Source organism: Cryptomeria japonica, chromosome 11 (assembly GCF_030272615.1).
Source record: "Cryptomeria japonica chromosome 11, Sugi_1.0, whole genome shotgun sequence".
Taxonomy (NCBI): Eukaryota; Viridiplantae; Streptophyta; class Pinopsida; order Cupressales; family Cupressaceae; genus Cryptomeria; species Cryptomeria japonica.
In genome coordinates this window covers 665,642,377-665,670,244 of record NC_081415.1, presented here as the reverse complement: position 1 = coordinate 665,670,244, position 27,868 = coordinate 665,642,377, and the positions used below count along the sequence as shown (strand labels likewise).

Below are 27,868 nucleotides of genomic sequence, written 5' to 3'. Positions count from 1 at the left end.
TTATTCTTTCATCATACCATCATTTTTGCCTCTTCATAATTTCTCATTTTTCGTACCTCGAAAATCATGCATGATGGCATCATTAACCAACATAATGTTGGAGGGTAGTCAACGATTCAACGACAAAAATTTAACACATGGAAGCAGCGGACGATGACCATCTTCGAATATTGTTGCCTCGATGATCTCGTTTTGGGTAAAGAGACTCGTCCTACTACAGCTGGACAAGATCAGGATAAGTTTGATGAGCACAACTGGGAAGTGATCATGCTTATCAAGCTTTCAGTTACTAATGATCAGCTGCTGCAAGTGCCATTCGGCAAGATGGTTGTAGAGATCTAGGCTATTTTGAAGGATCTCCAATCTCCATGACACATCAGATAAGAGTCGTGCGTACTTCCTGAAGAACTAGCTATTTTCTATCATGGTGGATGAGCGTATGTCCTTACAAGAGCATCTGACAAAGATTAAGGACATTCAAGATCAACTGGAAGTAACCGATCGAAAAATGGAGGAAGAGGATATGGTAGTTATAACTTGTAACCCTGAAGAGTCTACCTAAATCCTATGAGTACTTCATCAAAACGCTCAACATTACTTCAACGAATGTTGACTTAAAGTTTCCAGAGCTGTGCACCAAACTTTTGTAGCAGGACCGTTGGATACAACAATTTCATAGCAGTGCCACTTCATCCTCCACCGAACAAGCCTTCCCAGCCAAATCCTTTCACAAGGATAAAGGCAAATCTCAATCATCTTAATAGAAAGGCCCCAGTTAGTCTTAGGATAGCTCGAAGAAGAAGTAAGTGCAATGTAACTATTGCCACAAATATGGGCACTTGATAAAGGACTGTCAAAATTTGATAGCTTCCGAACAGCTAAAGCAAGGAGGGTCTCAGCCTAAGGCCAATGTCGCATAGCACTCAAAGCAGAAAGAATCTGAATTTTACGCTTTCATGGTGAAGCATCCTGCAGGATCATGTGAAATCTTCTACTTGGTACATATATTTTGATGCCTCTCAACACTTCACTCATCGGCGTGATTGGTTCACAAACTTCTCACCTTTCACTGATTCAGTCATTTTTGGAGGAGGTGAAGTGTATACTATTGTCGGCAAGGGCAACGTTCAGATTCAATCTGGTGGGAGGAATCTCATATTCCTCAATGTATACTACGTTCCTGGTATGGAACTAAACCTTCTCTTAATGAGCTAGATTATGCGGCATTCTCCTCAACTTGATGTGGTATTCAGTTCACACAAGTGTTTGATTGTTGATTGTACGACTCCCACTACTGTGACTGTTAGCATCGAGGATCATGGTCTATAAAGACTTGTGGATACGAGTGATTCTCTTGAGCATGCCTTTGCAGCTAAATCATCTTCTATCAGCAGTCTCTGGCACCAACGGTATGGTCACCTGAACATTCATTACCTTGCTCAGCTTGTCCGGGAGGATATTGTTCTTGGCTTGCCTAAGATTCAAACTCAGAATCACCGAGTTTGTGGAGCTTGTCAAGCTATGAAGCAACACAGGACACCATTCAAGGATGGGTGACTCATGGCGAGCCTCAAAGGTATTACAGTTGGTTCACGTTGATGTATGAGGTCCAATAAATACACCTTTTGTTACTGGTTGTAGGTATTTCTTTCTTTTTTTTTTATGATTTCAGTCGTAAAATGTGAGCATAATTTCTTAGATAAAAATCAAATGTGTTTACTATATTTCAGAAGTTTAAGGCCTTAGTAGAAAAAGAGTCAAGTTGTTCTATAGTCACTCTTAGGTCAGATAATGGGGGGGAGTTTTGTTCTACCATTCTCTCCAACTTCTGTGATACACACGGCATCAAACGCCAGTTAACCACACCGTACACTCGTCAACAGAACGACGTTGTAGAACATCGCAACTACACTATAACTGAAATGGCTAGGTCAATGTTGGAACACAGGAATGTTCCCAAGAAATATTGGGCAGAAGCAATATACACTACAATCTATCTCCTTAATCAGTCTTCCACACAGGCTGTTAAGGGGAAGACTCTTAAGGAAGTCTAGACTGGTCGCAAACCCAGGATCAATCATCTAAAAGTCTTTGGCTCTTTAGCATATGTATGGATTCTAAATGCCAAGTGCTCCAAGTTGGATTTCAAGAGTTAGAAACTTATGTTCACAGGGTACAGTGAGAACCACAAGGCTTACCGACTGATTGATGTAGACATTGATCGTCTCATCTTCAATCATGATGTTGTCTTTGATGAAGAACGAGGACCTTTTTAGCTTTCCTCGTCCGAGCAGAATTCTGAGGATCGGCCTTAAACGCTATTGATTTGGGTGTTCGTCTTCCATTTGGTTCACTTGATGGGAGGGAAGATGCAGATTCTAAATTTGATGATGCACTACCTGAATTTCCTCTGGATGATGCTAATCTTCCACCTGTTCCAAATCCTATTCCAGCTTCCATTCCATTTATTCCTCTTGCATCTGATGTTGGCTCTTCTACTCTCTAGCCTAAATGGTGGGCTAAGACTATAAGTGATCTTCGTCCCGATGAGCTCATCGAGGGTAGATCTTCCAAAAACAAGAGCAAGCAACAAAATACAATCAACTTTGCTCTCATGGCCAACATTCATAGTATTTTTTAGCCTCAAACATATTCTGAGGCTAAAGGAATTGTTGAGTGGGAAAAGGCTATGGAAGTTGAACACCATAGTCTTTTGAATAATAACACTTGGGTCCTTTCTCATCTTCCACCAAGGAAGAAACCCATTAGCTGCAAATGGGTGTACAAAGTTAAGTACAATGCTCATCTAGTTGCTAGGGGGTTCTCATAGAAGGAAGGCATTGACTATGAGGAGACTTTAGGCTCCTACAGCCAAGATGAGTACCATTCGGCTTGTCCTTGTTAGCAACTCATTTTGATTGGAAAGTCCATCAGATGGATGTTAAGAGTGCATTCCTCAACGGTGAGTTGCAGGAAGAGGTTTGCATGACACAGCCTCCAGGGTTCAAGGTTGCTGGAAAAAAACATCAGGTGTGCAAACTAGTGAAAGCACTCTGTGGCCTGAAACAAGCTCCTCAGGCTTGGTACATCAAAATTGACAAGTACCTCACAGATTATAACTTTCAGAGGAGTCCATCTGATTCTAAATTGTATGCCAAAAACACCAATGATGATATTCTTATTCTTGTTGTCTATGTTGATTGTTGAGACATGGACCAGCTAGGACCTTCCACACGCTGCTGGAGTGCTCTACCACTGAGCTACTGGCCCCTCTTGGACCAGTCCATCATCGGTCTGGGTATGGCTTATTTCCAACACCAACACCCCCCCTTAAGCCACACCTCTCGTGTGCTTGGGGTTCCTAGCCTAGAACTGGCTCTGATGCCGGGTTGAGACATGGACCAGCTAAGACTAGAACCTAGGACCTTCCATATGTTGTTGGAATGCTCTACCACTGAGCTACTGGCCCCTCTTGGACCAGTCCATCGTCGGTCCGGGTGTGGCTTATTTCCAACACCAACAAGGGTGCAACACCGAGACTTCCTGGGAGGTCACCCATCCCAGTACTACTCCGGCCCAAGCGCACTTAACTGCGAAGTTCTGATGGGATCTAGTGCACTAATACTGGTATGATCACACCCAGATATGGGCCCACCAAGTCCAGGCTTGGATCCCCAAACACACAAAAGGTATGGCTTAAGGGAGGGTGTTGGTGTTGGAAATAAGCCACATCCGAACCGATGATGGACTGGTCCAAGAGGGGCCAGTAGCTCAGTGGTAGGGCACTCTAGCATCGTATGGAAGGTCCTAGGTTCAAGTCCTAGCTGGTCCATGTCTCAACATTGATGACCTAATTATCACTAGTAGTTTTGCATTTTTGATCAATCGAACCAAACAGAGTTTGTGCCAATCCTTTGACATGACAAACTTGGGACTTCTCCAGTATTGCTTAGGTGTTGAAGTTTAGCAGACTGAAGGTAGTATATTCATCCAAGACAATCTGCTAAACAAGTTTCAGATGCAAGACTGCAAACCTACATCCACACCTATGCAGAAAGGACTGAAGCTAACAACCAAATCAGAGTCACCTTTGGTGAATGAATCAGCATTCAAGCAACTCGTGGGCAATATCATCTACCTTACTACTACTATGCAATGCCCCCTTCCTTGTGATGATGCATTCAATGGTCCATTGGCCTATTCCAGAGACCCGTAGGCTATGTGGAAAGGAGAATTAGGGTTTCCATCTTCTATGGAGTTCTGATCGAGCTTGTCAGGGGTAGTGAGAGGGGAATTCTTCAGTCCTGTTTGTGGTTCCCTTTTAGGTTTTTAATGGACTCCAATGTGGCATAACATGCAATTGACTCTTTGGTGGAATGTGGACTTACTATTTTTAGTAAGTTAGGGTTTGACTGTCTCGATGATGCAGTGTTACTAAGCTCGTCAAGCTCTCTCTGGGTGTGAAGATCACGATTTTCGGAGCAGTATTTCATGACTTGCTATTTTTAGTAAGTGGCAATTTGGGCGTTTCTATTTTTGGCAATCCTAGATATGGTCCTGATCCAGCGTAGTTCAATGATCCTCATTACCTAACCTCATACTAGATTTTGTTGATAATCAGTATTGGAGTCATAAGTGATTAATTAAATATTATTTCCTTATCCTAAGGTTTAATATTAATTATTTTATTACTGATTAATGATATTGGGAATTGTGCATAATGTGATTTTCTTCCTAAGTTTGCATAAGCAAATTATTTGATGATTGAAGGGGGACGCAAAAGATGAAAGGAGACTTTATTTTATATTCATCAAAGTTTATTTTATGCCAAAATCGTGGTCCTCTCTCCTATGCGCAATTTTTGACTTAGGAAGTGGGCTCCATACTTGGGTCCACCTCTTGAAACGAAATGCAATTTGGAAGAGGTTAATTTGGAGGCAATTTCATTTGAATTCCAAACTTGAAAATCTATATATACAAGTGTTTGGCTCCTCATTTGATTATCCAGAGAAAATATATTGTTATGTTGTCGGAATGACTCCAGACTTCTTTGAGGGTGAAAACCTCCTAGATTTTTCTTTCCAGTTTCGAGTGTGAGACATCACTCCTAGCTGTGATTCGAATTTGTGAACTACTTGGTGTTACTTGGGATTGCATTGGGAGTGTTTTTGAAGAGTTGTGTGTTGCTGCGTTTTTTGGAGTTGGTGGTGTGTGTTGGCTGGAAGTATGTTTTGTTCGTAGCTATCTGCATGTTGGGTGCATCGTTCTAGGTGAAGGCTCATTAGAAGTGTATTGGAGAGACAATCCATCTTCTACATTGGCGAGGCATTTGGTGAATTCTCCAATTTATAATTGCAAATCGAAGTATTCAGCTAGAGCGCCATTTCCAGATTTGCATTGGGTTGCATGCATCACTCTTGTGGCTCCCAAGTTGCTGTTTTATGGTAGTGAATTGATCGCCTAAGTTATGCTATTCATTTGCATTTGGTTTGATGTGATTTCATTTAGTTTTGGGAAAGTTACGAGCATTTTAGTGGATTTGGGTGTGGCTGGTTCTGCGTATTATTGACTCTGATTTCAGAACAGCAAGTAGTGATTTTGTTATGTGAACTTGATATTGAATACTTGAGATATGTACTTAACTCTATCTTCTCTCGCATCTCGATCTTTGTAAGATTGTTTCAGTAATACTGATCAATCATTCTAGTCGCATTATATGGTATTTCTCACTGAACAAGTGGAAGAAGATGGCTTAGCCGCCTTCTTGTTTTGTAATTCAGTTTTGTCCTCCCACTGAGAAAGTAGTTGAGTGATATTGTCCTCCCGCTGAAATATGTGGTTGAGTGATAGTTTTTATGTATAAGTCCTCCCGCTGCATAAGCGGTAGAGTGATTTGGTTCTGGTTATGCTCTTGTTCCCTTGGCTGGTTTACCGCCAAGTTCTTGGTCTTGATCCCGCTGAAAAGTGGAAGGGGTTAGCTTGCTGCCCGTTATTGTATTTCAGTAATTCAGCAGATTATCACTAACGATCCCCTGCTACCGTATGCTCTCACCCTCCCAGTTTGGGCTCTCGTTGATCAAAAAGTGTAGGGTTATTTCCAGTAGTTTGGATTTCTTAATTCTAACCCTAATGAGTGATTGGTGTAATTGTGATATTGCTTTGAAAAAAAAAAAGTGTGAATATTACAGTGGTATCAGAGCTGGTTTTCTTGCCAGCCTGTGAAGTCAGAGTGAACAGAGTTCTCCATGAGTGACAGAGACATCTATTACTACAACAGAGAACAGAGACGTCAACAGTTTCAGATTCCTATAGTGCCTTTTTAAGAGACTTTTTCAGAAGTCCTGAGAAACAGAGATAAGGAAGTTGATTCAATTGACTCAACAGATTCAATGGGGGAAAGACTATTTGGACAGAATGATACAACTATGGCTGTAGAGAAAATAGAGAAGAAATTTGACACCATGATGGACATGATGTCCCAGATGATAGCCACCTTTAGACAGAGTGCTGGAGGAGGGCATAATCCAGCATAATCAAGATCCAAATCAGAATATGAGTGGTAATAATGCCAGCACTTCCAACAACTCCAGTGGTAATGGAAATGGCAGCAACAATGGCAGCAATAGTAATGGAATGCCTGTTGGATCGATGACTAGGCCATTGCAACCCGTTTTCCTTCCAAGGGAAACACCGCCTCCTAAAATTGAAGTCCCTGTAGCTGAGGAGATTAGGGCCAGTTTTGTGGAGTATGTAGCATTTCCCCAAGAGATTCGAAATGCTATGTCTCTTGACCAATACATGAATCAAAAGAAGAGAAGGGAAGGAAGATATGATAATCGTTACTCCACTCCAAGAGATTATCATCAAGCTCTTGGGAAGGTTACTCTAGCACACTTCGATGGAAGCAGTAAGAGCACAGCTAGAGCTTGGGTGCAGAAGTTGGACAATTACTTGTCCTTGAGACCTATGCCCGAAGAAGAGGCCATCAAGTTCGCCACCTTGCACTTAAATGGAGCTGCTCACGAATGGTGGTACCATGGGTTGATCACCCTTGGTCATAACTTGATCCATACCTATGCTGAATTCACCAACAAGTTGATAGAAATATTTGATACCAAGGATCCGGAGGTGAAGTTTAGAGAGCTTGCACAACTCAAACAGCAAGGTTCTTTGGACACCTTCATAACTGAGTTTCAAAGTCTTTCAAATATGGTTAGTAGTATCTCAGAGAAAAAATTAGTGGTCCTATTTACTTAAGGACTTGAAGAACCGTCGAAAGGTTGAATCATTCAGAGTTCGAGGAGCATTGGGAGAGCATCGACTTGTTGCACTAATTGATACCGGAGCAACTCACAACTTCATTGATGCCAGGATGGTCGCCAAGAGAGGCCTTATCACTGATGATGTTGAAGACTTCAAAGTCAAGGTGGCTGATGGATCAACCATTTGTCGTAAACGGATGGTGTCAAACATGTCAATGAAGCTTGGTAATTATGAAGTCAAGGATGACTTCTATGTTGTCAATATTGGAGGGGACTGATGATGTGGTCCTTGCCATTCAATGGCTGCGATCTCTTGGAGAGATCACTCTTAAGTTCTTAACCTGCAAACCATGGAGTTAAAGTTCATGACTGAATGAAACAAGGTGGTTTTGCGAGGGATGTCTAATGGAGGCCCGTGGATTGTATCCCTGAAGAGGATGGAGAGGCTGATCCATCATAACCAAGTGGAGTGGGTGGCAGAATGTTTGATAATGCCATCAAACCCATTAGAAGACAAGGGCAGCTACACTACTGACATTCAAGCTTTAATCACAAGCAAGGGCAAGGTCTTTGGAAATCCGCCACTTAGAAAACCTCTTGAGTGTATGGTCATGCCATCTAACTCACTTGAAGAAAAGAGAAGCTATCCTGAAGACATTCAGGCTTTGATTTCAAAAAGGAGCAAGGTGTTTGAGACTCCACCCCCTGGTAGGCCACCTGAGCGTGGTACCGAACACATCATTGAGTTGGAAGAAGGTACTAAGCCTATCATGACTACTCCTTACCGTTACCCAAAGAAGCAAAAGGACAAGATTGAGAAAGCCATTAAGGAGCTTTTAGAAATGGGTTACATTAGGCCAAGCAAGAGCCCTTTTGCTTTGGTTGTTGTATTGGTGAAAAAGGATGGGACCATGCATATGTGCGTCGATTACCGAGCCCTAAATCAGAAAACCATCAAGAATCGGTACCCCATTCCGAGGATTGATGAGCTTATTGATGAGTTGCATGGTGTTGTGTACTTCTCCAAGATAGATCTCAGATCGGGCTACCATCAAATCAGAATGAGGGCTTCTGATATTGAGAAGACTGCTTTCAGATGCCACTTTGGGCATTTCGAATTTCTAGTCATGCCTTTTAGTTTGACTAATGCTCCTGCCACATTTCAATCCTGCATGAACGGAATCTTTCAGAAGCAATTGAGGAAGTTTGTGCTCATATTCTTTGATGACATCCTCATCTTCAGCAAGTCTTGGAAGGAGCACTTACTACACTTAGATGAAATTCTTAGCATTCTGGAGTCTGAATCATTGTTTGTCAAAGAATCTAAGTGTGAGTTTGGAATGAAGGAGTTGCTCTACTTGGGGCACATCATCAGTGCAGAAGGTGTGAAGGTGGATCCTGAAAAGATTAGAGCTATCCTTGATTGGCCACCACTTGAGAACATAACTCATTTGAAGGGATTCTTGGGTCTATGTGGTTTTTACAGAAGGTTTGTGAAGGGTTATTCTCAATTGGCTGCCCCCCTCACAGATCTTACTAAGAAAGGAGCCTTTGAGTGGTCTGCAAAGGCACAAACAGTGTTTGATCAGTTTAAGGAGATCATGAGCTCATGCCCGGTTTTGGCCTTACCAAATTCCACCAAGCTTTTTGAACTACAGTGTGATGCGTCAGGAGAAGGCGTTGGTGCAGTCCTTATGCAAGTCAAGCATCCTATTGTCTTTGAAAGTAGGAAGTTAAGAGGACTTGAAAGGCTATATTCACTTTATGACAAGGAAATGCTTGCCATAATGCATGCCCTTGCGAAATTCAGGCAGTATCTTGTGGGAAGTAGGTTCGTTGTTAAGACTGGTCATAACAGTCTTAAGCATTTCATGCACCTGAAAGACTTGAATGAAAGGTAGCAAAAGTGGGTTAGTAAACTTCAGGCTTATGACTTTGACATTGAGTATGTCAAAGGGAAGAACAACACAGTGGCAGATGCACTTTTAGGGAGACCCCATCTAAGCTCTATATGTAAGCTCACTGCTGATTGGAGGGACCTATTGCTTGTTGATTATGCCAAAAATCAGTTTGCAACCAGCATTGTTGAAGGCAATTTTCATGGTGAAAAGTATAGTTTGGTTGATGGATTGATTTTGTATAAGGGAAGGATCCTTCTTCTACCAGAATCTAAGTTGAAGGAGAAGGTATTACAGACTTTTCATGATATTCCTCTTGCTGGTCACCAAGAGTTTTTTAAGACTTACAAGCAGATTGTAGAGAGATTCTGTTAGAAAGGGTTGAAGAGAGATGTCTTGAAGTACATTAGGGAATGCCATACTTGTCAGAAGAACAAGGACGACCACAGAGCACCCGCTGGTTTATTGCAACCATTGCCAATTACCAATCAAAAATGGGAAAGTGTCTCTATGGATTTCATCACTGGGTTGCTGAAAGCTAGTGAGAAGGATTGTATCTATGTGGTGGTACATAGATTAACAAAATTTGCTCATTTTTGCCATCACCAGCTCATCTACAGCAGCTCAGGTTGCTGATTTGCTCTTCCGTGAGGTGTTTAGGCTACATGGGCTGCCTAAAAATATTGTGAGTGATAGGGACAGCAAGTTCCTAAGCTCCTTCTGGCAAGAGATTTTCAGATTGTGTGGTACTGTGCTCAACCCAAGCATGAGTTACCATCCCCAGACAGATGGACAAACGGAGATAGTAAATAAGTGGTTGGAAGGTTACTTGAGGAACTACGTCTCAGAGCAACAGAAGGCATGGGTAAGATGACTACATCTTGGTAGAATCTGCTATAATTCCACTTATCACATGTCCATCAGGATGTCACCTTTCATGGCACTATACGGTTATGAGGCCCTTAGTTTTGCTGATTTGGTGTTTGGAGATAGCAGAGCACCTTAGGCTAGGGATATGGTTCAACAGTGTCAAGATATTCTGAAGGCATTGAAGGACAACCTCCAGATTGCAGAATCAGCAGAAGTTGTATGCTGATCAGCAGCGTACTGAGTGCTCATTTGAGGTTGATGATATGGTCTACCTGAGACTCCAGCCCTTCAGACAATCTACTCTCAAGAAGAGTGGAGCGGAAAAACTCAAGCCACGTTTTTATGGACCATTCAGGGTCATCAGGAGAGTGGGAGTTGTGGCTTATGAGTTGGAGCTACCAGCGAGTAGCCAAGTACATAATGTCTTCCACGTGTCACACCTCAAAAAGGCGCTTGACACAATGTGAATCTCTTCTAATTTGCCTCCTTTGGATGAAGAAGGAGAATTGGTGCTAGTTCCTAAGGCCATCCTTGATGTCAGAGAATGATTGTTGAGGAGGAGGACCATCAGAGAGTATTTGGTTAAGTGGAAAGACTTACTAGTGGAGGATGCTACATGGGAGAGTGAAGAGATTTTACAGCATCCTAGCTTGCGATTGCTTGGGGACAAGCAATTTTGGGAAGGGCAGATTGTAATGTCCCCTTCCTTGTGATGATGCATTCAGTGGTCCATTGGCCTATTCCAAAGACCCGTAGGCTATGTGGAAAGGAGAATTAGGGTTTCCATCTTCTATGGAGTTTTGATCGAGCTTGTCAAGGGTAGTGAGAGGGGAATTCTTCAGTCCTGTTTGTGGTTCCCTTCTAGGTTTTTCATGGACTCCAGTGTGGCATAACATGCAATTGACTATTTGGTGGAATGTGGACTTACTATTTTTAGTAAGTTAGGGTTTGGTTGTCTGGATGGTGTAGTGTTACTAAGCTCGCCAAGCTCTTCTCTAGATGCGAACATCACGATTTTCGGAGCAATATTTCATGACTTACTATTTTTAGTAAGTGGCAATTCGGGCGTTTCTATTTTTGGCAGTCCAGGATATGGTCATGATCCAGCGCAGTTCAATGATCTTCATTGCTCAGCCTCATACTGGATTTTGTCGATAATCAGTATTGGAGTCATAAGTGATTAATTAAATATTATTTCCTTATCCTAAGGTTTAATATTAATTATTTTATTATTGATTAATGATATTGGGAATTGTACATAATGTGATTTTCTTCCTAAGTCTGCCTAGGCGAATTATTTGATGATTGAAGGGGGACGCAAAAGATGAAAGGAGACTTTATTTTATATTCGTCAAAGTTTATTTTATGCCAAAATTGTGGTCCTCTCTCCTAGGTGCGATTTTTTACTTAAGAAGTGGGCGCCATACTTGGGTCCACCTCTTGAAACGAAATGCAATTTCGAAGAGGTGAATTTGGAGGAAATTTCATTTGAATTCCAGACTTGAAAATGTATATATACATGTGTTTGGCTCCTCATTTGATTATCCAGATCAAATATATTGTTATGCTGTCGAAATGACTCCAGACTTCTTCGAGGGTGAAAACCTCCTAGATCTTTCTTTGCAGTTTCGAGTGTGAGACATCACTCCTAGCTGTGGTTCGAATTTGTGAACTATTTGGTGTTACTTGGGATTGCATTGGGTGTGTTTTTGAAGAGTTGTGTGCTGCTGCGTTTTTTGAAGTTGCTGGTGTGTGTTGGCTGTAAGTGTGTTTTGTTCGTAGCTATCTGCATGTTGGGTGCATCGTTCTAGGTGAAGGCTCATTAGAAGCGTATTGGAGAGACAATTGTTCTTCTACATTGGCGAGGCATTTGGTGAACTCTCCAATTTATGATTGCAAATCGAAGTATTCAGCTATAGCGCTATTTCCAGATTTGCATTGGGTTGCGTGCATCACTCTTGTGGCTCCCAAGTTGCTGTTTTAAGGTATTGAATTGATCGTCTACGTTATGCTATTCATTTGCATTTGGTTTGACGTGATTTCATTTAGTTTTGGGAAAATTACGAGCATTTTAGTGGATTTGGGTGTGGCTAGTTCTGCATATTATTGACTCTGATTTCAAAACAGCAAGTAGTGATTTTGTTATGTGAACTTGATATTGAATACTTGAGATATGTACTTAACTCTATCTTTTCTCACATCTTTATCTTTGTAAGATTGTTTCATTAGTACTGATCAATCATTCTAGTTGCATTATATGGTATTTCCCACTGAACAAGTGGAAGAGGATGGCTTAGCCGCCTTCTTGTTTTGTAATTCAGTTTTGTCCTCCCACTGAGAAAGTGGTTGAGTGATATTGTCCTCCCGCTGGAATATGCGGTTGAGTGATAGTTTTTATGTATAAGTCCTCTCACTGCAGAAGCGGTAGAGTGATTTGGTTCTGGTTACGCTCTTGTTTCCTTGGTTGGTTTACCGCCAAGTTCTTGGTCTTCATCCCACTGAAAAGTGGAAGGGGCTAGCTTGCCACCCGTTATTGTATTTCAGTAATTCAGCAAATTATCACTAACGATCCCCTACTACCGTATGCTCTCACCCTCCCAGTCTGGGCTCTCGATGATCAAAAAGTGTAGGGTTCTTTCCAATAGTTTGGATTTCTTAATTCTAACCCTAACGGGTGATTGGTGTAATTGTGATATTGCTTTGAAAAAAAAAAATAGTGGGAATATTACATACTAGGCCTAATCTCAGTTTTGCAGTGAGCTACATTTCATGCTTCATGACAACCCCCAAGGTTGATCATTGGGTAGCAGCGAAGAGTGTGCTGCGTTATGTGAAGGGCACTTCTGATTTTGGTCTTCTCTACAGTAGAAGTCACAATCCTAGACTTATTGGTTTTACAGACTTAGATTGGGTAGGTTCTGTTGATGACAAAAAATCAACATCTGGGTATGTTTTCAATTTGGGATCTGGTGCAGCCACGTGGACTAGCAAGAAGCAACAGGCAGTGGCTCTTTCCTCAACAGAAGCAGAATATCGAGGAACAGTGAAGGCAGCTTGTGAGGTAGTTTGGCTTCGAAGGATGCTTTCAGACATGCAAATGTCTCAAGCAGATCTTACTCCCCTTTACTGTGACAATCAAGGGGTGCTCAAACTGACCAAGAATCCGGCCTTCCGCGAGAGAACCAAGCATGTTGAACTTCATTGTCACTTCATTTAGAAGCTGGTTGTAGACGGATCAGTTCAGTTGCTATATGTTCCGACGGCAGATCAGATAGCAAATATCCTCACCAAGTCTCTAAGCCCGGACAAGTTTGTAAAATTTAGGGGACAACTTGGTGTAGTTGATAGATTGACCATTAAGGGAGGGTATTAGAATAATATCTTTATTCATTATTATTAATGGTCAATTATGTAATTTATTGTACATATTAGGTAGTTCCTATTTTCTTCAATTTACGATTGTTCCGTAATACAAACATCGTCTTCATGAATGCTATATGTACATCTCAATTCTTTTAAAAAAATCATTGCATTTCATGAACAAGATACCACGCATGAAGAATGTGAGAATACTCCATGAGGCACACAATGGAATCTGTGTGCATGTGTGCACATTTCTATTATTGAACAAGGAAATTTCATGAGCTCTAATTACATTGCGTAATGTCAATTTGTTAGACATAACAAATATAAAGTTATAAATCCTATGTCTAATAATTGTTACATGATAATAAATATAATTGAGAAAGCATGTTTTGAAAAAATGCAGGTGGTGGAAAAAAGTACACAACCAAAACAAGCTTAAAATTTTTCCTTATATAATATAGACATAAATAGAGGTCAAAGTAAGAGATCAAGTGTGTATAAGCATCATGCAAAGGTCAAAAAAGGCACTGTATGTACAATCAACATCACGCAATAAAGCATGGGGCAGTAGAAAGGATACATACTGTGCTGTGAAGAGTACCCATTTGAGGAAGGCAGTGAATATATGGAGCCCATTCAGACATCTGCATGTGGCAATATAAACATGGCATCAGAATACTTACATAATGTGTAATGATTCCCTGTTATTCCTTTTCCCTTTAAATCAATTTCATGATTTTCCCCATGTCCTCCATTCAGGAAACAAGCTTCAAAGGCTCCAAGATCCTAGCTAACAGCATTTCATGACAAACAAACATATGCTCCAAATCAGAAGAATTCTATATGACCTGGCCAAGCTTTTGTTCTGCTAAAATAAATAAAGCAAGCCGAGCATAGTTGCTAGCATCTTTTCCCAAAAAAGTTACAACTCCCTTAGGTAGCTTATCTGGGGTGATCAACTGCAAGGTACATTCAACATAGCTAAAGTGAAAACCAGATTACAATTGAACCTTTTCAAAAAAAAGTTCTGAAATGATTCTGCATTTCAAAAAATACAAAAATTACTACGTACAAGATTGTGAGGAATTTGCATAATGCGTTCACCTGCTTGTATGGGGCGAGAAGAAAACAAAGACCTGCAACAGAAACTCCAACAAAACAAAATCACAATAAGGCCTCAAATTCCCACAGTATCTGTGAGAAATTAATGACTTCATAGCTAAGGTAAAGATCAAGCCTTCACTTCAACAAACTCCGTATATGTAAAGAGTCAGAGACAGCAAGCTTCCTCATAAAATGTATCCTTTAATGTGTACAATGAAAAAAGTAGCACACGGAAAATGCACATGGAAAACAATCAAAAATGTGAAAAAAATGCATATTAAAATTTGAAAATCTTCCAACATTTTCCATCCTGCATAAGATGCAACCTAAGTAATTATGAATCCAAGAGAATAACACTCAACATCACAAAAGGCATGTCGTCTTGGAAGGAAACACAAAACAATGATAAGCATAAATAATAATAGGAGAAAAGCATGTGGTAATACAGGCTTCCAGCATTAAAAACTATTAAGTAATACAGTGTATTTAATCATACATGAAACATAAGCATAAATAATAATAGGAGAAAAGCATGTGGCAATACAGGCTTCCAGCATTAAAAACTATTAAGTAATACAGTGTATTTAATCATACGTGAAAGAATGTATATGAGCTTCAATATGACCCATTCATTTCTTCCTGTTTTTCTTATGATGTGTAATATTCTAATGAAAAAGAAATGTCCCTAAGCTCTCTAAGATCAATAAAATCTAGGGGCAGCTTCCAAACGGTAATAATCAAGGAAATCATGATAAGCAATGACAATAGCAAGAACAGAAAATGAATAGAAACCTCAAGCACTTGAAATACTATAAAAGATCTACAAAAATTCATGAGCTACATAGGAACCCAAACAATACCATGCAAATGAATATAACTTCCACCAAAAATGGATATAGAATTAAATACACAATACAGAAAAGAGCTAACATCTGCAAATGTGATGAAATTTTTAAAAACCTGAAGGGACTATAGTATGTACGGAAGGAATATAAACTTCCCACCATAAAGATAGCGAGCTTTCTTGTCAAATGCATCCTTTAATGTATGCAATACAAAAACACTATACAGAAAATCTACATGGAAAACAAACCATAATGTGAAAAGATGTATATTGTGATTTGAAAATTTTCCAACGCTTTCCGAGCTGCATAAGATGCATGCTGAGTAGTTAAGAGTCCAAGAGCATAACACCAGGGACATCACAAAAGGTATGTCCTCTTGGAAGGAAACAAAAATACAACAATAAGTATAAATAATAATAAGAGAAAAGCATGGAAAATACAAGATTCCATCATTAAAAACTATGAAATATACAGCATATTCAATCAAATGTGAAGTAATGTATATGGGCTTTGTTATGACTGCCAGTTATTTTTCTTATGATGTTATATTTGAATGAAAAAGAAACATCCCTAAGTTCTCTGAGATCAGTAAAATAGAGGTACAACTTCCAAATGGTAATGATTATGGAAATCATGATAACCAATGGCAAGAACAAGAACAGAAAATGAATAGAAACTTCAAGCACTGAAAGTACTATGAAAGGTACCATCTTCAAACATTCATGAGCTACATGTGGTTAAATTTCAAAAACCTACAGGGTTGAATGTCTGACAAGGAAAACAAATCATGGAGAAAAGACTATTTTCACATTTGAATTATGGTTCCCAAGTCTGCATGCATGAGAGAGAGAGAGAGAGAGGCCATTCAAACCTGCCATGATAAGACATCCCTACTGTGAGTGATGAGCAAACTTCAAGCCCTGCCTTCTTCCGTAGCCATGATATGAACTCATGATCTTTAATTGTTGATGCTTCATCCTAAATCATTCAAACCAAATATCAAATCATTCCTTGAATTCACTCAAGTCACAAGTAAAAATGGACATCTTTATATTCTTCTTGATTAATTTCCAAAATTTCAATGATTTATATTACTTTGCCTGTTACTAAAAGTTGTTTTAGGCATATCCTACGTAGGATGCACATGGCAAGAAAGCATCAAATTGAAACAAGGCCAAAAATAACATGCTAACATTCCAAAAGAGAGAAAAGTAGCATTAGGTACTTTGTACAACCAAGAACTCAACTAAAGCATAAGGTAAGTCCAAATGGCACTGAATATTTCCTTGCAATCATCATTATTGTCACCTTCAATTTATTAGCTACACGAAGGCTCAGCCTGTTCCAATTATTCATTACATGTAATGAGCTTTCCAAGTTATTGGTGATTTGTGATTTTGTGGCCAGGTACTTAGGCTTTTGGTATGTTCAATAGACCTGCAGTATTTTCATTTATTTGGAAGATATTGTGAAAGGTCACTTTTCCCAGAAAGAATTCTGTAGTCACCTAGAGATTTGTGCATGGGCATTTTCCCATGTTCAAAAGACTTACAGCATTTTTATTTACTTGGAAGATAGTGTAAAAGGTTGCTTTTGAAGGCACTAAGCAAGAATTATTTAGTTACCTAGAGATATGGATGTGCTAGTATGAGGACAGGGATGCCATTCTAAAACAGGGTAAGAGAGCTACTTTATACATAAATGTGGTCACCATAATATGCTGGTACAAAGATAGCAACCCTATAATGGGGTTTGCAGTTGACTACACAACTTTCAATTTTAGTAAATTTATCATTGATGTCGACAAATTGCAGTTCAGATTCATTCACAAATTCTTATATAGTTTATTCCAGATATTTATACATGTATTTACCAGTAATATTCTTTTAATAATGAGTAATTCATATTGAGTACTCAGAGGTACTGTAATGTCCCCTATTTATTAGGTGTTTTAATTAGGATTTTCTTAAGAATCTCAGGTAAAAGGGTTTGGAAAGTACCTTAACTTCTGCTGTAGATTAACCTGCAAAAACAAGGTTAGAGAGATACATATACATTAAATAAGAGATAAATACGTAAAATTATATGCAGAAATAAAAGAAACAGAAACAACAATATTTAGTGTTTGAACAACTATAACACTGTATGCTTCACGTAGGGTTGATAGAATGTTTTCTTTTCAGTTATTAAGTATGATCTTGTAGGGTGTCTTACACAACAGTTCCCCTACGTAGGGTGCCTTGTAACAGTTCCCCTGTTGTTGGTGATCACATAGGGTTACTTATAACAGTTCTCTTACCTATTGTGATCACGTAGGGTGTCTTACAACAGTTCCCCTACCGGTTGTGATCACGTAGGGTGTCTTTGTTGGCATATGTGCAGAATATGTTGACATGATGATATTGTGTTGTCATGGATGTCAATATGCTGAAAGAGAACCGGTAATATGCTAAAGAGTGAACCGGTAACATGACGAAGAATGAACAGGATTATTGAAGCTAAGCAACTAACAAAGAGAACCGGTATGATGTTGTGAACCGGCATATGTGAAAAAGTGAAGCGGTATGCTTGTCCAAGTGAACCGATATGATGTTGTGAACCGGAACCGGTATGTCGGAACGAGACCCGATATATGGAATGTTTTGTATCTAGGGTTCATATGGCATAACTACCGGTTGGTAGTCTCAGCTTCAAGGTTTCCGGTTGAAGTGTTTCGAGCTTTGTGTATTTCAACCGATGGCATTGTGTGATGAGTTAGCATTGTAATGGAGATCAGATCGTGTTGCCACGTCAGCCTCGTGCACGTGAAGGATCTTGCATGAAGGAGATTGATCCTATCTACCTCGGGAATGTGTGAAGTCTCTGCAAACGGTGGAGAATGCGTGATGGGTTATCACCTCCAAGAAGCGGCGAAGAACGAATGATGGAGAATGTCTTGAAATCTGTTCAAGACCATTGTATTCAAATGCAAAGTGTTCAATGGTCAGGATTGAACTGACTAAATTTCTCAACCTAAGTGTTTAGGGTTTAGGGTTTATGCAACTGACCTATCTGTTTCCTATAAGGTCGATGTGGTGTTTAATGCTAAGGTTGTTGGCAAATGTTGTGTGTGTATCTATGTGCAGAGATACGTGATTCTTGCCAGACCAGTTGAGAGGATTGATACCTGCATAGTGTGTGTGCAGAAGGAAGGAACTAAAGCGGATCTACATTGGCATTTAGTGCTATTACCAGATCATTGTAATACCTGTTGATCTCTAATCACTTCAACAGTTGGAAAATCCCTTAACAGGGTAGCTTTAACCAGCTTGTTGTAAATCCTTTAACAAGGTGACTCAAAGCCATTGAGTTCATAAAATCCTTTAACAAGGTAACCTCTAACAAGGTTTAACCCTTAACCGGGTATTCTAGCCATCCCTTAACCGGGTGATCCCTAACAAGATCGGTTCCTAACAGAATCTGTTGTAACTGTCCTTAACCGGACTAGGCTTCTAACAAAGCGGACTTCTAAAGAGTTCAAAACAGCTTGTGGGTATTCATCCCCACCGTGGTTTTTCCTAGTTGGGTTTCCACATGAAAAATATGTGTGTCATGTGTGATGTCTTTTTCATGTGATGTTTTGTTGTTTTCTGTCAAGCGGTGAATCATGTTGATCTAGCAAGTTATTATATCTCTGATGATAGATTATCGGTTTATGCATAAGGACAAAGTGGAAATGAGGGAGTAGGTTGTATGGAAAGCTAAGAAGATTGACCAGTTCATATCTTTCACAGTTGCACTATGTTTAACTGGTAGTAATCTGATTTGGACCGGTGTTAGGGATTGCCAGTAGTTTACAGTCTGCAATCAAACCGGTTCAGGAAAAGTGTTTTGTGCCTGTACTGATTCACACCCCCCCCCCCTCTCAGTACCGGTTTGGTACTCACTATTCATCACTGAGTTATCAATTGGTATCAGAGCACCCTCCAGGTCCTCTGTGTTGTAAGCTTAACCGCTTGAGGGAAAGATCCTATTGTAATGATGAAGAGGGAAGGTCCAAAATTCAACAGAGATAACTTTAAAATATGGAAGGATAGAATGAAGATATACATCAGAAGCATGGGTGCTCAACATTGGAGCTATGTTGAGAATGTTTATGTTATCCCTACCTGTTGTGACCTAATCACACATCACCCCATCCCAGATAGGGACCCCCCTTTGCTTTTAGGCCCTTTTGGTCGTTTGGCTTTCGTTTTGTGTGTGTTAGTGGCAATCTCTTCAATCTCTCCGCGTTACGAGTGTTTGGGAGTCAATTGGGGTTAATCTGCTTCTCTGTCAAGCAAATTTTGTGAGGTCTAAGGCCTGTTTTGTCCTTTTCTAGGGTTTTGCCTTCTGTCCTAGATTTTAGGGGTTCCTGTTAGGGTTTTGGAAAAACTAAGCATACGACTAGAGTCGGGACCCTTCAGGGGACCTCCCAGCAAAATTTGAGCCCAAACGGAGTAACTTTCTATTTTTAGAAAGTCCCTATTTTTTAGGGATTTTTCCGAGTCCCAAAATGTCGCCATTTTGCCAAAAATCAAACTTACTATTTTTAGTAATTTCTATTTTGGAAAGTTTCTATTTCGGGAAAGTCTATTTGTGGCAGGGTCAGGCTAGCAGACGACAGAGAGTCAACATGCACAATCACTTCTAAATCTGGAAAGTTGAAAGCAGACAGGCAGGGGTCTAAAATGGCTAAATCTGAAGAATCATCCCTGAAGTGGAAGGTCAAAATATTCTAAGTCTGGAAGTCGTTCACAAGCAAGAAATTCCGCCTCTCCACGGACATGGCAAAAATGCGCCCAGGTCAGGCCTGGGGCGCTAAAATCAAGAAGTCATTCACAGGCACAATTTTCCGCCTCTCCATGGACAGGGTGAAAATGCGCCCAGGTCAGGCCTGGGGCGCTAAAATCAACAAGTCATTCACAGGCACAATTTCCGCCTCTCCATGGACAGGGTGAAAATGCGCCCAGGTCAAGCTCGGGGCGCTAAAACCAAGAAAGCATTCACAACTACAATTTTCCGCCTCTCCATGGACAGAGCAAAAATGCGCCCAAGTCAAGCCTGGGACACTGAAACCAAGGAGGCATTCACAAGTGCAATTTTTCGCTTCTCCATGGACAGAGCAAAAATGCGCCCAGGTCAAGCCTGGGGCGCTAAAACCAAGGAGGCATTCACAAGTGCAATTTTTCGCCTCTCCATGGACAGGGTGACAATGCGCCTAGGTCAGGCCTGGGGCGCTAAAACCAAGAAGGCATTCACAAGTGCAATTTTCCGCCTCTCCATGGACAGAGCCAAAATGCGCCCAGGTCTGGTCTGGGGCGCTGAAATCATGAAGGCATTCACAAGTGGAAAATTCATGAATCCTTGGCAAGGTAAAATTTCACCCAAACAGAAAATTTGAAATTTTGCCTAAGGCACGGATTCCAAGGAGTCAAGGAAGAATAAAAGCAGAAATTCCCCTCGGGCGAATTTTCAATTATGCTATTTTTAGACATCAAATCCTGGCCAAATATGGAATTTTTTATAGATTCCGAATCGGGATGAAATTCCCCATCCAATGAACTTGACTCCTAAAATTTAGGAAGATCCCTAAAAAATAGGGATATGGAGAAAAGGCCAGGAAAGTTCCTTCGACGGCACAAGATGACAAGTCAGAGTGGAATTGAGCAAATCCCGAGAAAGATCCTGCAATCTCCCTCCAAAATTGGAAAGTATGGAATCAACAAGTTGGCAAGAGGAATCTTCCACAGCATGACACGCATGACTAGGAGCATTTAAGGAAGGTTCTAAATTCGAACTCACATGCATGGGAAACTGCCTTGCATGTCATAGTAATTAAGGAAAATATGACACGCCATAAATATAGTTACTAATTTGATGCCTCTTGAGAATTCTATATAAGTTGGATAAAACATTTCATTTTTCACGTGCAAGATTCAGGAAAGGAAGAGTAAAGAAGTAAAAAGTTTTTATAATTAGTCTCTATTTCATCATTTTGAAATATTCCCAGGATGGCGGAACCTAGCAGGACAGCTACTATCTCCAGGCAAGCAATGATCAAAGCAGAGACAAAGGGTTTTCTCCCCCATTCTCAGTTGAATTCAAGATGGGAAGAGATCAGTGATACCAACTTTGGCACGTTCAACTGGGCTGCATTCAAGATAAGAATGTTCGGAACTGCAGGACCAGCAGCGAAGCCCAAGCAGTCTATGAAGCAGGCCCCACCAGGTGTGCTAATTTGATCAACAAGCAATGGTTGCTGAAACCTAGAGTACACGTTTCCAAGATGCCCAAAACTCTCACAATTTTCGAATTCAAGCAAGAATATGTGGACATGATAAAAATGTTGAGCAGGGTAATGGGATGCTCACACACGGTGAACTTCAAGCCTTGGATGTTCTTCTACATTGGCGAGATCATGAATTCTAATACATTGATTGACTGGGCTAGATTGATCAGCCACTACTTGCACGAACAATTGAAGAACCTGCAGGAGAAAAGGTCTCAATCCTTCTTCATGAGTTCCTACCTATTCTATATGCTGGCACGAAGGGGTGGATTCGATGGGCTGCCAGCAAGAGGAATCATGGGCTGCGGTCCAGCTCAGCTAAAGGTGCACGTGAATTCTTACAAGTTGGCGAATGACACCTTCACCATTTACCTGACACGACTCATGCAAAATAAGTTGCACATGAGGTTGTCTTCGCAAGCAAGTGCTTTGGTCCAGAAGTATGGCACCGCATTCCTGCAGTTTCCCAAGTTCACCTACATCAGGACACAGGGTTTCTCCTTCCAATCTTACAAATTGCCTAGATATCCGTCAGATAAGCTTATATTGCTCGAGCTCATGAGGCAATTGACTGCCTACGATCAGCTGTAGAAGAAGAAGAAGCAATCTATTGAATTTCCAGTTGTTTTGGGGGATTTCATGGAGATATGCCCAGGATTGGAGGCCGCTGAAAGTGCAGCAAGCGAGTTGGCATTCTATCGACTACCATTTTACACTTCCAGGGCCCAATATGATCCTTACAGCCAGATCAAGAAGGTTGCCGGTGTCAAATTCATACACAGATTTCACTTGGAGGATTACTGGGCCGGTGCCGAGGATGACTTTGAGGTCCGGAGAAGAATGCACTCCAGACTGCCCCTCGACACCATCAGAATAAGTGAGATCCATCAGGTGCCAGATCAGGTAAAGGAAGACTCAGATTTGATGCAACCCGAATTCGAGAAGATAAAAGATCAACCTATCCTGTTGCCAGATTGGTCGGAGCCTGAGGCAGATGATTTGAACATTTTGGCTAGGCCAGTGCTAAAATTCACTAAGCACTGAATTGACAAGCAGACAAGAAAGTTGGTTGAAAACCATGTCCCTCTGACATACCAGCTGATGGGAAATCTGGATTCTCACAGCGAGGCAACTGAAGACTCTTCACAGGGTCAGGCAGGAAGAGAGGCCCGAATAGGCAAAGGAAAAAGTGCATCAAAGAGGCCAACAATAACAAAGACGAAGGATGCTCAACAGGAAATCCCGCGCGAGGTTCAGCAGGAAGCCCAGTAGGAGGAGCCTCCACAAAAGAGAACGAGGACAGGAAGGGAACATTCACCAGTCAGCTCCGCGAGCATACAAGAAGTAGAAATGTTCCCACATCCCGCAGGCCCACTTCCAGGAAACGTTCCAGCACCTGATATACTCAGCATCAATGCTTCACAGGGCCGTCATCAGCCAAGAAGTCAGAGGCAAGAGGTTTCCCCGCGCCTGGAAGAAGTTTGCTAGGATAATTTCATAGAGACTATCCCTGGCAAAATGGAAGAGGAATCTCAAGAGCGGGAGCATGTAGGGGAGTACAGCCATTCCATCCCCGTGCCGGATTGGTTGGTAGGCAGATTGGGAAATGAAGCAAGAGGGGAGCCCAATCCTGCTCAGGAATTAGAAGAATTATTGAAGAGGATGGATCAGCCACCGGAAAGGAAGGCCCCCCGGAAGTTTTCCAAGGTAGTCAGGGAAGAATTCGAAGCCCGGACCTTGCACATTGTTGAACCTACTGTGGATAGGGATAGGAGTGAGATCAAGCAGGAAGATTACATCATCAGACAGGTGGATCTTGGCCATGCTTCCACTGGTCAAGTAATGGGAGATTTCGACGATTCTTCCTTTACCATGAAGGAGAAATTGTTGAAAACAAAAGCAAAGTGTAAGCGGCTGAAGGAGGAAAACGAACTTCTATGCGAGTATGTCAGGAGTTTCAAGAAACCCCTCAGGGAAGCAGGTCCTTCATCCAGTCCCCCTCCCTTCCTTCCTAAGGAAGTAATTGACGATGCAGAACTTACAAAGGCAATGGCACAGAATTTCCGAGAATGGGTAGAGGATGTTTATGCTAAGGCAGGGAAATTTGTAGAAGATCTAGCTCAGCTCCATTTGAGGTTCATAGCCCTCCTAAGTAGGTTGGAAACGACGGAAGGACTATGGGAAGATGTTGATGTCTACCAAGACTTAACCATTTCCCGACTCGAGGCTCTGATGAGGACTCCAAGGCAAACACTGGTAGACGGGAAAGTAATCCAGGAGAATGAAGCCTACGACTTTCCCTGATGGTTCTACGCCATCTGTTTAGGGAAGAACACCCTTGATAAATTCAGCATTGATTCCGTCACCTTGAAGGAATCCATCAGAGGGATACAGAAAGAAATCCTCAGTGCCATGGAAGCTTTATTTTCAAGGAAACTCAGCGACGGGGGAATAACAATGAATTCTTTGAAATCCCAGTTGCATGATTTCTTCTTCGTCGGTTCATTTCCCAAGGAACATTTTGCAAATGTTTCTTCATTCTCCGGTATGATGAAGAAAACACTGGAAGCTACAGCGGATTGGGAAAGTTTCTTTTCTAGAAGTGAAGAGGAGATTGCCTTGATGGAATTCAACATCGAGAATGTGCCAAGTGTCTCCATCGGAGAATTGGAAGCCGTCGTCGGTAGGTTCATTACTTACGCCATTAATGAGCGAGATAATGGTCGTCCGTTTTTGGACGAAAGTCTTTTGACTGAACCATGATGGCATATTTATGGCTGAAGAGAACATTGACTAGGCGCGGGACCGGTCAACGCATGCCACCACAGGATAAGGGAATCTTCTTGCATGTCGTCCCCTCATAATGGTTTTATGACAGATTCTTTCGCATGTCGCCGTCACTTGAAGAGTGATGAGTATTTATGACAACGTCAGTTATATTTCGGGCATGATCATCATCGTGGGTGCTATTTTAGGCCCTTTTAAATTTATTGTAAGTGGGCATAGTGGGTTATTTAATGCAGATTCCCACCTTGTTGCATCATGTGTGGAGAATCTTTTGGGCAAACCCTAATTAGGGTTTTGCATGTAATCTGGGCTTGAGGCCTATATAAGTGGGTGACCCCCTCATTTGTAAAGAAGGAGAGACTATAGTCAGAGATTGTTGCTAAGAGTTTTTGAAGCAAACACTTAATACATTGTTCAATTGTTGGTGTGTTCTTGTGTTGTTTTGGAACTCGCATGGTCTCGTTCTCTTCATAGATTAGATTTGTTTTCATGCAATTAGATGAACTGGATTTGATAGGATCGCTTGCTGCCAAATTCCTGCTCATACTTTTGGTGTGCAGCTGATTGTTGCATACCGTGCAAAGTTAGTCTGAGCCTTGTCATATGTGTATGTTCAACTTCGATTGTTAGAAGAGATTGTTCTATCTGAAGGTTTCTTTTGACGATTTGAAAATCCTTAGCACTCCCCCTGAAGATTGCACCGCCTTCGTGTAAGTTGTGCTTTGCTGGCAAAGCGAAGCGCGGTTGGATTTTGCACAAGTTTATCCCGTCTCCTTGTTCTTAGGATTAGATTACCTTTAGTTTAGTTTCCCCCTACCCTATTCCTATTTACTTTCTGCACATTTCAAAGTCCAAAGAATCTTAAACTTAGAGCTTCATTGCAAATCATCCGCATCAATAAATTCTTAAGCTTGAACAAATTTCTTCGACATACGTAAGGCCCCCTTGGATTACCAGCAATCACATCAACCAACTGAGTCACATCCGCAGCATAAAAGGAACCTTGGAGTCGGTTGTCTGATTCCCCTACTATATCAGCATGCAATTGTACTTTGATCAAGAGAGAGTGAAGTGACTGTTGGGCAACTTTATTCTGTGTTGGACGCCGTCATAAAAAACACGTCAACACTACCGGTACTCTCACCGATGACCAAAAGAGAGAGATTCAGGAGAATGGGCAAGTCATGGAAGCCCTAATCAATAGTTTATTTGACATTGAGTTTATTGATGTCCAGGATAAAGAAAATCCCAAAGAAGTATGGGATACTCTTGAGAATATCTATGGCGGTGATGAGCATGTAAAACAAGCTAAGGAAGAAAGCCTTAGAGGGAAGTTTGAAGACATGTGGATGGTTGAAGGTGAGACCATTCAACAATATGGAATAAGAATCAAAACTGTTGTTGGAGATTTCAAGAGTGCAGGTGGTAAAATGGAAGATTCCATTGTTGTTAGCAAAGTTTTGAGATCCCTATTACCGGTCTATGCAATAAGGGTTGCTGCTATTCAGGAGTTCAGATCAATAGACAAGACTAAGGTATCCCTAGACTCCATCATTGCAAAGTTGATAGCCTATGAGCTAAATAGCTTTGATGGCATTGTTCAAAAGAGTGAATCAGCTTTTAGAGCATCTGCTGCACCATCCAGAAAAGGAAAAGAAGCAAGCACCAGCGGTGAAGCAAGACAGAGCAGAGAAATGGATGATGAGGAGACTCTGATGGAATTTGAAGCTCTTCTTGCCAAGAGACTTCCTAAGGGAACCGGCAAATACAGAGGTAAGCTTCCTTTGGAATGCTTCTCTTGTAACCGGATAGGACACATCGCTATAAACTGTCCTAATGGTGACAACAAGGACAAACCGGAAAGGTTCAAGAAATTCAAAGGAGGAAACCGGAGAAACTATTCTGTAGCAGTTGATGAAGGTGTCACAGATAAGGAATCAGAAGACGAAGAAAATGAAGATATTGTGTTTGTTGCAGTCAAGGAGGATGTGTCAGACAAAAAGGCTATTGTCTCCCGCTTTGATAATTCCAATGAGTGGATTATTGACAGTGGTTGTTCTCACCATATGACTGGTGACCGGAGCAAGTTTATATCTTTGGAACAGTATGATGGTGGGGTGGTTCGCTTTGGTGATGATGCACCATGTATGGTCAAAGGCAGAGGGTCCATCTCTCTAAATGGAAAGAGCAATGCTGACAATGTGTATTGGGTGGAAGGTCTTAGACACAATCTATTGAGTGTTGCCCAGCCGAATGACAGTGGACTCACTCTGGAATTCAAAAATGGAGTGTGCAAAATCAAAGGAAAGAATGGTGAACTGATGGCCACCAGTATGCAAACCAAAGGTAACTTATTTCAGTTGAATGCAAATATAAGTACATGTCTTATGGCTATGTTTGATGATAGTTGGATATGGCATAGGAGACTCTGCCATGTAAACTTTGATAACATAGCGAAGGCCAGTAAGATCAAGGCAGTTAGAGGACTGCCGATGCTAAGCAAACCGGAAAATCCTTTGTGCAGAGAATGTCAACTGGGAAAAATGTCTTCCTCAACCTTCAAAGGTAAATCTTTCACTGCTGACAACTTACTTGATCTTGTGCATACCGATTTGTGTGGCCCTATGAAAACTAGGAGTGTGCAGGGAGATAGGTATTTTATGATTCTTACTGATGATTGCTCAAGAATAATGTGGGTCACATTCTTGAAGGACAAGTCTGAAGCCTTTGGAAAGTTCAAAGCTTTCAGAGCACTGGTAGAAAAGGAAAGTGGTAGAAGAATCAAATGCCTTAGAGCTGATCAAGGAGGGGAATTCACTTCCGGTGAATTCAACAAATATTGTGAAGAGAATGGCATCAAGAGGCAACTGTCTGCCCCCCGGACTCCTCAGCAGAATGGCCTAGCAAAGAGAAACAACCGGACTGTGGTTGAAGCGGCTAGAACTATGTTGATCCAAGGAAAGGTCGCTCACACCTTTTGGAGAGAAGCGGTGAGCATTGCAGTCTACACAATGAACCGGGTACTCATCAAGAAAGGAAAGGATAAGACTCCTTATGAGTACTGGACCGGTAAGACACCAGTGGTAAGCTACTTCAGAGTGTTTGGTAGTAAATGTTATATCAAGAGGAGTGAACATCAGAGCAAGTTTGATGCAAAATGTGATGAGGGAATATTCCTAGGGTATTCCACTAAGAGCAAAGCTCTCAAATGTTTCAACAATAGGACTCAGAGAATTGTTGAAAGCATCAATGTTAGGGTTGATGAAAACTCTGAGAAATTAGAGGAAATTGGCAGAGAGCATGTAGGAGATGAACCGGTAGTAACCTTCTCGGAACCAGTTGCAAATCAGCCCAGTACCAGCAATTGTCCTCCTACACCGGTAGATGCTGATGAAGATGAGGATGATGAAGAAAAGCAAGAGGAAG

General features: G+C 41.2%; 1 protein-coding gene and 1 pseudogene across 1 annotated transcript in view; both read right to left on the bottom strand.

Moving 5' to 3' along the window:
- Window positions 1-27,868, bottom strand: part of LOC131078987 (fructose-bisphosphate aldolase-lysine N-methyltransferase, chloroplastic) — a 137,515-nt gene that overhangs the window by 95,362 nt on the left and 14,285 nt on the right. Inside the window, exons 2-5 of the mRNA XM_058016851.2 lie at window positions 16,217-16,323; window positions 14,469-14,532; window positions 14,245-14,355; window positions 13,981-14,040 (exon numbers count right to left, since the gene is read on the bottom strand). Coding sequence (XP_057872834.2) covers window positions 13,981-14,040; window positions 14,245-14,355; window positions 14,469-14,532; window positions 16,217-16,323 — 342 coding nt within the window. The remainder of the gene's footprint in view (window positions 1-13,980; window positions 14,041-14,244; window positions 14,356-14,468; window positions 14,533-16,216; window positions 16,324-27,868) is intronic.
- On the bottom strand, window positions 3,523-3,641 carry LOC131079019 (5S ribosomal RNA; annotated as a pseudogene).